The sequence below is a fragment of the Cibotium barometz genome, chromosome 20 (genome assembly GCF_041138505.1).
Source record: "Cibotium barometz isolate CiBa-2024 chromosome 20, ASM4113850v1, whole genome shotgun sequence".
Lineage (NCBI taxonomy): Eukaryota > Viridiplantae > Streptophyta > Polypodiopsida > Cyatheales > Cibotiaceae > Cibotium > Cibotium barometz.
In genome coordinates this window covers 4,313,715-4,324,417 of record NC_141065.1, presented here as the reverse complement: position 1 = coordinate 4,324,417, position 10,703 = coordinate 4,313,715, and the positions used below count along the sequence as shown (strand labels likewise).

Here is a 10,703-nt window from a genome sequence, read left to right as displayed (position 1 = left end):
AACTTAGGATAGTAAGGCCAATTAACTTAAGAATCATAAAGACCTTTTGGGGGCACAACAAAACGAGCCAAACACATGAAATAAGGGACTCTTTAGGAATAATGTATAGATAAAAGAAGATTTCTACCTAGTGGGGACACCACTTTCGAAAAGAAACGACGATTTACTTAGATACTACCCCAACTCGGGAGATGAGGACATCTGGAATCTTTTAAGTGGGGGAGATTGTAAGGTCCCTCCCAAGCCATGTATATGTCTCTTTTAATATAGATTTTAAGAAGAAAAGAGAGAGCACTTAGAGATGAGTGAGATAATAAGGCTAGAAACATTAGGAACGTGATAGAGTAAAAATATTAGCTCCAAAAATCCTAAAAGAAATAAGAAGACAAGAATAGTTCTATTAAGAGATAAGTATCTCCAAAAATAGAAATTCTAATTTAGGTGATAGGAGGTCATATTTAGAGTCCATGCACACTAAAAATATGAAAAAGCAATGTGTTTCTAAATATGGCGCATTTGTGGCTATATACAGATGTTTTTTCCTATTCTACCCTTGCTAGCTTGTAGATCAGATGCCTTCCGATTCTTTTGACTGGCTTCATGACCATATTTTGAGTTTTTATTAGAGAGTTATGGCCGAAACAATTCGCTGGTTCTATCAAGGTCTCTACACAGGGAAACTGTAAGAATGCAACTAGTAGCCACAAGGTGATTCTAGACCTTGAGATGCATATATCCCTTTATTCTTATCTAATCTCTTGGAAAAGAAAGCTAGCTTGATATGACCTTTATGAGGAAGAGACTACTACTCCATAGCTTTTCTTTTAAAGAAAGAATAGTATGCCGTAGCCCTCCAAGAGAACCCTCCAAGAGAAGGCTACTTTGCATTAGACCTTTGAAAGAGAGAAAAGTCAAAGTACGAGTAAGAGGAGATAAATCTTGGGGATGATCGAATGATTTCAATATTAAGAGAAGGTATTAGAAGACTCTCTATTCTCATATATCAAGTTCTAAATCTCTCTTATTAACGAGCAAAGACAACGATAAATGATAAATCAAGTTCTGAATCTCTTATTAACGAGCAAAGACAACGATAAACGATAAATTTCTATAAGGTATATATATATATATATATATATTTTAATTATATATCATTCTTAGGGGTTGAGGTATGGCCCCAACTTCTCTTTTAATTGTTAATAGTGATCTATTTGATTGATTTACTAGTTAAAGTTTTTATTCTTTTAAACAACAGCATATGCCTTAATAAAGAATGTCTTATCAATCTCAAGTTGAAATGCTAAAATCTTTGTGAAAGGGTTGTTTTCTTAAGAAGGTGACGTGGATTATAGTCCTATGGTTTAGTTGAGTAAATGGATTGTTATCTTGGTTAAATTAAGGTATGGATACAACTTCTCTCTGTCTTGGCGTTGCCCTGTTCTTGTGCTTGTGTAGCCGGATGGTGGAGACATTAGTAAGGCCTGGAGTTGGCCCATGGTATCCCTCATACCATTGCGAGAATGAGGTTCGTCGATTGAGGTGAGTAATTATGATGTTGTCTAGTTTTGAGGGCCCAGGCTAGTGAATAAGTCCACCCTAAAGCATACACATCCCTCTGAGGGGCGGGAGGATCGAGCGACGGAGCTTGAGGGGGTGACAGGTCGGCTTGAGTCTTTTCCAGCGACGACGAGGTTTATGGTCCCTTAGGGTTTTTCCCACTCTGTAGAGGCTAGAGGGCCGAATTTTAGATCATCGATAGTATAAAGGAAAAGAATAAGAGAGCCGGCTTGTATGGAATTGATTCTTGTATAAACTTATATATATATATATATCTTATCTTTAGCATTATTATATTGTGGAAAGAGGCTGTTTTAATGAACCTTGTGAAAGGGCCCTAATATTAAGGAACATGTTTATTTATATCAAACAGTGTGGTCGGATTAATTAGAAAACAAATTAACGCGTGAGTAGGGTGGAAAGTGGGAGGATGGAATGCCTCGACAGCATCATTAGACTATGGATGGGTACTTCATCACAGGAACATGAATATATGCAATATACCTAACCACTTTCAAGTGAGACACATCTGATCTTATGCCTGCATGTAAAATGTCTCTTGGTTCCCTGCTTTCTCAGGAAATCATTTAACTCATTGGAAAAATATTCTCCCCCACCATGTGATCTCAAGCATTTTATTTACATGCCTTTTTCCTTCTCGACTCTGTAAGGTTCTCCCCTTCCAAAATAGGGAAAACACTTAAGATAGTCTACTAAGTCTTAACTTGGAGAAAATTTCCTACTCATCGACACCTTAACCATGCAAAGATTCAAGGATACGATTTGTAGGTAAGATCTAGTCCTATCTTAGGGGAGCGTGGTCTTTTAAAAATCAAATCACCCACCATAAGGTAATTGATCATAATTTGGGCAACTACTAATCTTGATTCCTAGAGAGAACGTTTTTTTCTCATCCATGCAAGGCATAGCCCATTGGCCTAGTCTTCTAGAAAAGAGTTACTCGAGAACCTATTTATCTAGCGTAGGGCTTTTACTTAATCTATTGGAAAGCTACCCGACTAATCGGGTCCTTATGAACAAAGTTGGATCCAAAGGTAGAGAAATGTATCTTTATTGGTTATTCTATGGAGTAGAAAGGTTATAGATGTTATAACCCTATTACTCGTGAGATGAGAGTAAGCAAATATATTATCTTTGACGAGATGAGTAACTGGTATGCACCAGTAGTGATGAAGGCAATAAGATGTACTGATGTTGCACCATATGTAGAGCAGCAATCATAGGTGCTTAGTGGACCTGGAGAGTTCTCTAGAAATGGATCCAATGCTAGTCCATGGTTAGGCAAGTTGAGGACAGATGTAAGTACAAATGAATCAAAGTGAAAGAAAAGGTAGATCAATCTTTCCTGCCTAATCTATCAGCAGGTCACTCATATGTGGATGGTGATTCTAACAGTTATGTGGTTACTCCTCATGTAAGGACAACGACAGCTATTTTAAGGACACTTGGCATTGATTCAGGTGTTCGCAGGTCTACGAGAGTTAGGTACCCTGTTGACTCATTGAGATATGATGGATGAGATATGATGGATATACATCCCATCATTATGCTTACATTGTTAAAGCAATACATAAGCTGGAGCCCACTTATTTTGAGCAGGCACTTGGAAATAAGACATGGGAAGATGCCATGAATGAGGAGATGGCAACATTGGATGCAAATGCAACATGGAAGTTAGTGCCTTTGCCAGGGCGATTGGATGTAAGTGTGTATAAGGTGAAGCATAACACTAATGGTTTGGTGAGCAGGTATAAGGCAATATTAGTTGCCAAGGACTATGTGCACACTTATGGCATTGACTATGAGGAGACATTTAGCCTGGTTGTGCAACTGTGAGAGTTGTCATTGTTGGTTGCAACAAAGGGTTGGTCTTTACATCAACAAAGGGTTGGTCTTTACATCAATTGGATGTAAAGAATGCCTTCTTGCATGGTGATTTGGTATTTGTCAACATAGAGGATCACTGGCTGACATCTTCACAAAGGCATTGGGCACAGAGAAGCTCCACGGGTTTAGAAGCTTACTTGGAGTGCAGTGTGTGGAGTTGAGCTCAAAATGTACTGCTGCATTGCAATAACTAGATTTTGACCAGATACAGTTCTCTACGAGAACTTTCCAAAATTGTTGAAAATACCTTGCAATGACCGAATGGAGACAAGACACGCCCGAAACGCAAATTTGGCCGCAAAACCTTGTATCACACAGGAACCTCCAAGCCTGCAAAGACAGCTCCTCACTCGGAGATGTGTAGCTCCCAGAGGAGCTACTGAGGGGTGTTATACCTAAACAAGAAGGGGAATTGATGATGATGCTCTTATCTGTGCAATGCTTGCTTGTTCTTGCCTCTCTTGCTTGCCTCCTTAGCTCTCACACGAACTGGAGCTCTGATACCATAAAGAGAATGTGGGGGAGAGGAAGAGCTTGAGTTCCTTGTGCAAGCAAATACACACACACAAGAGTGTGCAAGACACAATAGAGAGATGGATGGCTTAATTTCCTTATGTCTTCTTCTCTTCTCTAAAACCATATATCTAAAAGATAAGAGTACATACATAACGGGAAAGTACTCTCCTACAACAGCATACAATAGTCGGTCCATAGTGTGAACCTGACTATATGAGCTAGCACTATAACTATGCCATAACTCTAGTACTCTCCAAAGTGGCTGTCACACAGCCTATCATCCCACTGGCAGTATATCAGCCATAATCTCACCAACCATGTCAATGGCATAAGTGCGGACACTATCACCCAAGTGAGTCATCAATGTCAGTCGTAGCACTAGTTGAGCTCGATATCTCAACAATGGATAGTAACTAGGGATGGGTTTTTGACACCTGTCTACCCACTAGCATCTATTAAAGTTCTAACTTTTTTATGGTTTTGGATGGTGACAGTAGGTAATAGATCTTGCCCATCATGTATGGAGCGAGGATGGTTTAACTATGGCATCATCGACTTGTTTCTATATCTCTAAGGAACACTAGGTTCCTTGTTTGGTTGTACTCTTTGAATTTAATCATTAATGACTATAATGCTGCTTTTAAAAGTCACACCAACTATTATAGCTACTCTTTGTACTTTCTGGTTTTTACCAATGCCATAGACTATAATGTATCTTTGCTTATTGTCAACTAGCACCTAGGGTAACTATTTAAACTGTGGAGCTTTATACATACACGTATATGCATTTATACATATACATGTATATGTGTATATATATACATATATGAGTATTTATATGTATATATAAATTTAAATTACAGGCAAGAGTTTAAACCAATCTAGAGAGAGAGAGAGAGAGAGATTTTAGAGAGACTCGAGAGTTGTGCAAATAAATGTGATAGCATATCGCATGTGTCCTACCAATGCATACATCATTATATTGTGATATTATGAAATTTATGATGCAATAACTAACTACAAATTAAAGTATTAATCATGTTATTATATTTATACTCTCTAGTCAAAGTGCATGCCCCAGATGTCGGAGGCACCCAGAAACATCCACCCATCTTTTTTGGTCATGTCCAGCTACGCGTGAACTGCTACTACCGGAATGCCTTTCTTCAGTCAGGATAACTCTATCATGGACTCAAGTTATTTTGGACGAATCTATAGGATACTCTTCTCATTTATGGTCCTTTTAATAAGAGCTTGTTTTTTATGGTCTATTCGGTTATCCAGAAATGCATTTGTATTTCAGGCCTTGCACAAGGACCCGGTTCATATCCTGAGAAGCTATCTATGTCTGCAGCTATCTACAGGTTCTTACAAATGTGGACAGAGCTTCTGTCAACACCAAGAAGACAGCCCTAGAATTGGACAAAGAGATAACAATGAAGAGGCTACAACACAAGTACCAAGAATCAGTGAGTAGAGCCAACAAGAAATTCGACAAGCTCACCCAAGCAGCCAACTCCCGGTTCTCAATCAAGAATGGGAAACAATAGAAGAAGAGATGAGGATCATCAACCAGAGGGATGAATCAATTGTAGGGAAAATTTCAGAACGTGTAGATTTCAAAAGATCTATCCGTTAAGATTTATGCTTCTCTGTTTAAAAAGCTTTTTGTATTCCGTTATGTTATAATATAATCCCTTCTGTCTATTTTTTTTAATGTTAAAAAAAATCATAATTAGACTCTACTTACAATTATAGTGATGTACATCATAGTATGAAAAATGATAAAAGGCACGTTCTACAACACATGCTATTCCTCCCCTTTACCTTAAAGTAAAAGGACGTTTCAATGTCAAAAGGCATGTCAGTATTCAGTTGTCGGCACCGCCGGGCGACAGCAACCGCGGTGTCAGCAGGGAGTCTATAAGATGAGTTTGCGCTGTGTATCCCACCGCCTAGTGCTCATTATAACGGGCGGCTGTAGCTCACACAGGCATTCCTTGCCCACCATGTTTCCTTTGTTCTTCTACCTGCTCCCAGCTTATACTACCATCCTGGTGTGTGCTGTGGCTTCTCTCCTCTTCATGATGCGAAAGAGAGCTGCACACGCCAACAACAAGTTGCCTCCCGGACCCCGTGCTTTACCCATCATTGGCCACCTCCACTTGCTGGGCAAGCTCCCGCACCGCTCTCTCTACAATCTCAGCAAGCTCCATGGACCCTTGATGTCCTTGAGGCTGGGCGCCGTCCCCATCATCGTGGCTTCCACACCGGACATGGCCAGGCAAATCCTGCAGACTCACGACCAGGCATTCGCTGCCCGCCCTCGCACGGCTGCCGCAATTCATCTCACCAGAGGCTGCACCAACATCTCGTTCTCTCCACCCAACTCTTCTTGGAGGTTTCTGCGGCAGATCTGCGTCACCGATCTCTTCAGCAGCAAGCAGCTGGAATCATTTAGGTCAGTGAGAACAGAAGAGGTGGGCGCCCTCTTGCGGTCTGTCCTGCGGGACAACGTGGGGGGCGCACCATTCGCTGTCCGCCCAAAGCTGCTCACTGTGACCAACCACATCATTTCCAGAATGGTGCTGGGTAAGAGGTTATCGGAGCTGCATAGCAGCAGCACCTCACAGAGCCTTTTGTCCCTCCTAACTGAAACAATTCACCTGGTAGGCGTGTTCAACCTGGGCGACTACGTACCCTCCTTGGCATGGATGGATTTGCAAGGCTATGTGAGACGTAGCAAGGTCGTTGCCACACAGGTACAGACTGTTCTTCAGGAGATCATTGACCGACGTCGGCGTGAAAAACTCAGAGATGGATCGCCGAGGGATTTCCTGGACCTGCTGCTGGGGGCCTCTTCTCCACAAACTGTAGAAATCACAGACGACAACATCAAGGGAGTGTTACTGGTGAGACACCACCGCGTATACAGTACAATTTTGTCAATATGTCATATGTATATACAGTGAGTTAGAGCACTGCACATATTACGCTTATACCCTTCGTTAGTCTAGTCTTTTGGAGTCTATTGCTTTATTGTATTAGCGTATTATTACTAGACAGACTATATTATATATGTATTTTTATACAATAAATACTAATATAAGGACATATATAATATTCAATTATATGATTAGTACATCGAAGTGTAAAATGTAAGTAAGATAAGTTGGGCACAATGTGGAATAACAAAGGTCTCCCTCAAAACACGGCCTTGCATGTTTTTTTTTTTAATGAGAGCCGTTATCTAGCCAAATCGAGAGTGTTATCTAGCCAAATTGAGAGATTTAACGATGTTTTTTTTTTTTAAATGAGAACCGTTATCTAGCCAAATTGAGAGATTTAACGGCAAAGGCTTTTGGAACAGGACATGTTTGGAGCAGGGACTGACACGTCTGCAATCACAGTTGAGTGGGCACTTGTGGAACTACTTCTCAACCCAGAAAAGATGAAGGCAGTGCAAGGTGAAATCGATTGTGTAGTAGGACAGACACGTACAATTCAAGAGTCAGATATCCCCCACCTATCCTACTTACAAGCAGTGGTGAAGGAGACCATGCGATTGCACCCAGCGGCACCATTACTAATCCCACACAAGTCAAACAAACCATGTCAAGTCTTTGGCTTTGAGATCCCTGCAAACACTCGAGCTTACGTGAATGTGTGGGCTATAGGAAGAGACCCTAATGCATGGGTGAAACCAGAAGAGTTTTGGCCTGAGAGGTTCTTGGATAGCAACATCGATGTACGTGGGAACTTTCAGCTCCTACCCTTTGGGTCTGGTAGGCGAGGATGCCCAGGGTGGTCATTGGGCCTCCTCAATGTCCAAATCATGTTGGCAAGTTTGCTCCAAGGCTTTGAATGGACAATGTCAGGCGAGCTTGACATGTCAGAGACGCTTGGCTTGACCATGATGAAGACCAAGCCCCTACTTGCATCGGTTACACCTCGGTTGACGAAAAATGTCTATGCAGCATGGCATTGAGCCTTTTAGCTTTCCTAACACACAATAAGAGATGCAATTTCTTTTAAAGATGAAATGATTAATGATATGATCCTTAATTAGTTTGGTGAATGAGATAACCTTAGGAGTAGGTTGAAGAAAAATGACTTGACCTTAGGACCTTATATGTGATGTGTTGAGATATCGAGCTCGTCTAGTGAGGCGGTGGACACTGATGACCCGCCTGGGGGATAGGCCCCACACTTACACCACTGGCATGGTTGGTGAGATCATGGGTGATATGCGGCCAGTGGGATGACAGGCTGTGTGACAGCCATTCTAGAGACTGGCATAGTTATAGCGCCAGCTCATTTAGTTGGGTTCACACTATAGAGAACCCATGTATGTATTGGTTGAGTACCTTTCATATTATGTGTACTCTTATCTTGTATATGGTGAGTTGAGTGTTGTGTAAAGAAGAAGAAGATTTCCAGCCTCTCACCTTGTGTGTTCTCTACTAGGGTTTTGTGAGTGTGTGTGTGCTTGCAAGAGCTCAAGCTCTCTTCCCCCAGCATCTTTTTATGGTCTCTCTCTCTCTCTCTCTCTCTCTCTCTCTCTAAAACAAGTCTGATTATTGAAACCAAAAGATCATAGCAAATTGATGTGATAAAGGCAAATGATTTCATTTGAAACTACTTTATCGCACCAATTGGCCAGGTTTCCATTAACTATCTACCTCTCTCTCTCTCTCTCTCTCTCTCTCTCTCTCTCTCTCTCTCTCATCCTATCATTTCTCTCTTTCTAATGTCTCTGGTAGGTAGCACAAATATATTCATAGCCATTTGGCTACGTTCTAAATTGTGTACCAATATCTGATGTGTCTTTAAATTAAATAATTAAAATTAGTTTTGTTACTTACTCGTGCCAAAATTTGGTGTGTGTAGTATCTAGATATCATCTCTATCTGGGTCTTCCTTTCCCTCCATTCTGCCAACAAGTATTGGCTCTTTGACTCTGTTGTAAGTGGGCCCTATCACCCCTTCTCTATCTGTTTCTGTCTCATCTTCTCTCTTAAGTCTCTCTCTCTCTCTCTCTCTCTCTCTCTCTCTCTCTCTCTCTCTCTCTCTTTGTGTGTGTTTCTCTCACTCTATCTATCTATTTGTGTGTGTGTGTGGGTCTCTCTCTCTCTCTCTCTCTCTCTCTCTCTCTCTCTCTCTCTCTCTCTCTCTAGTTTTCAGACTCCCTGTCTGTGTCTCTCACCGCCTCTCTCTCTCTCTCTCTCTCTCTCTCTTCATAAATTCACTTTTATCAAAAATTAGTGAACTGTTTAAAAAGTGTACCCTCTGACCAATTAAGTCATCACACGTGGAAATGTGAGTTTCAATAGGATTTTACATTAAATGCAGCCAATCATTGGTGTCCATGTGGACCTTGAAAATTGGGCCACTTTTCAATATAGTACTTTATTTTTTTAATTGTATAGTTCAACAACTATTAAGTCTTTGTTTTCTCTTTCTCATATTTTTCAACCATTCTCTACACCTAGAAGCTTTGCAGCTTTTCCTTCAATCCTCATCATTAGCTATTCCTTTTCAATCCTAATCTATGCTTGCAGGCAAATCTCTCTCTTTCTCTCTCTCTCTCTCTCCTCTCTCTCTCTCTCTCTCTCTCTCTCTCTCTCTCTCTCTTTGTGTCTATCAAATTCGACACACGTTTTCTCAAGTTCTTTTTTGATATCCACAAGACATAATAACACCAATTTTTATCTTATGTAGAGTTAGGTCTAATAAAAGAATAATATACTCTCTCTCTCTCTCTCTCTCTCTCTCTCTCTCTCTCTCTCTCTCTCTCTCACACACACACACACACACATACACACACACACACAAATCCAAAGAGGCAATGGCCAATTGGCATGATAAGGCCTCTCCAACATTTTTGAGGTCATTATATCGCGCCAATTGGCCATGAACTTTTTTGATGGAAAGAGAGTATGGCTCTCTCTCTCTCTCTCTAGCTTTCTCTCTCTTTCCTCCCCTCTCTCTTCTTCTCTCACTCTCTCTCTATCTCTATCTCTCTATCATTGAGTCTCTCTCTCTCCTATCCTCTCTCTCTATTCTCTCTCTCTCTCTCTCTCTCTCTCTCTCTCTCTCTCTCTCTCTCTCTCTCTCTCTCTCTCTCTCATTCTCTGCCCCTAATTTCATTCCTCTCTTTATCTGTGGTGTTAATTATAATTCAGCTCTTTCAAAAAAACTATAACAACCAATTAGCGCGATAACGCTTGTTGCTTCAATTTGTATGCGTCTTATCGTGCCAATTGGTTATAATTTTTAAATGTGTATCTCAACCTATTATCCTCTTTGTCTCTCCCTCTCTAACTCTCTCTTTTACACTCCTTCTATATACTGCCTTTCTTTCCACATATATATATTTATCTCTCCTTTTGTTCTTTGGCTTCTCTATTGACTTAATCAATTCATTTTTTTCAGATGGCTAGGATAAAGCAGACAACAAGAGTGTAGGGGAAAGGAACTATTATTGCTTCAAAGGAATGTGGAAAAAAAAGCAAGAAGGGAAAGCCTATGCTCTACAGTTGGGTGGTGAACAAGAGCCCTATCTCCTCTCCAGCTATAGTGTCTTCCGATCAGGCAATGCAACATTGGTATCATAGCACGGATGATGACGTCCGCATGCAACCTCGCTCCAAAACACAAGATAAGATTTTTTTAATAGTAGTTAAAAATCTAATAGTTTTTTTTTTAATGCGAGATTTTTA

General features: G+C 40.6%; 1 protein-coding gene across 1 annotated transcript; it reads left to right on the top strand.

Moving 5' to 3' along the window:
- The first annotated feature begins 5,940 nt into the window (after positions 1 to 5,940).
- LOC147627468 (3,9-dihydroxypterocarpan 6A-monooxygenase-like) lies at positions 5,941 to 8,403 on the top strand. The gene is made up of 2 exons (XM_086814370.1): positions 5,941 to 6,893; positions 7,352 to 8,403. Exons 1-2 carry the CDS (start codon positions 5,991 to 5,993, stop codon positions 7,967 to 7,969), a joined length of 1,521 nt encoding a protein of 506 aa, XP_086670496.1. The 5' UTR covers positions 5,941 to 5,990; the 3' UTR covers positions 7,970 to 8,403.
- Positions 8,404 to 10,703: the final 2,300 nt, after the last annotated feature.

Excerpts from the sequence above, each read along its gene's own strand:
- LOC147627468 (XM_086814370.1), top strand. The coding sequence starts at position 5,991 with ATGTTTCCTTTGTTCTTCTACCTGCTCCCAGCTTATACTACCATCCTG. Across the intron at positions 6,894-7,351 it reads ACATCAAGGGAGTGTTACTG|GACATGTTTGGAGCAGGGAC; the intron begins GTGAGACACCAC and ends CTTTTGGAACAG.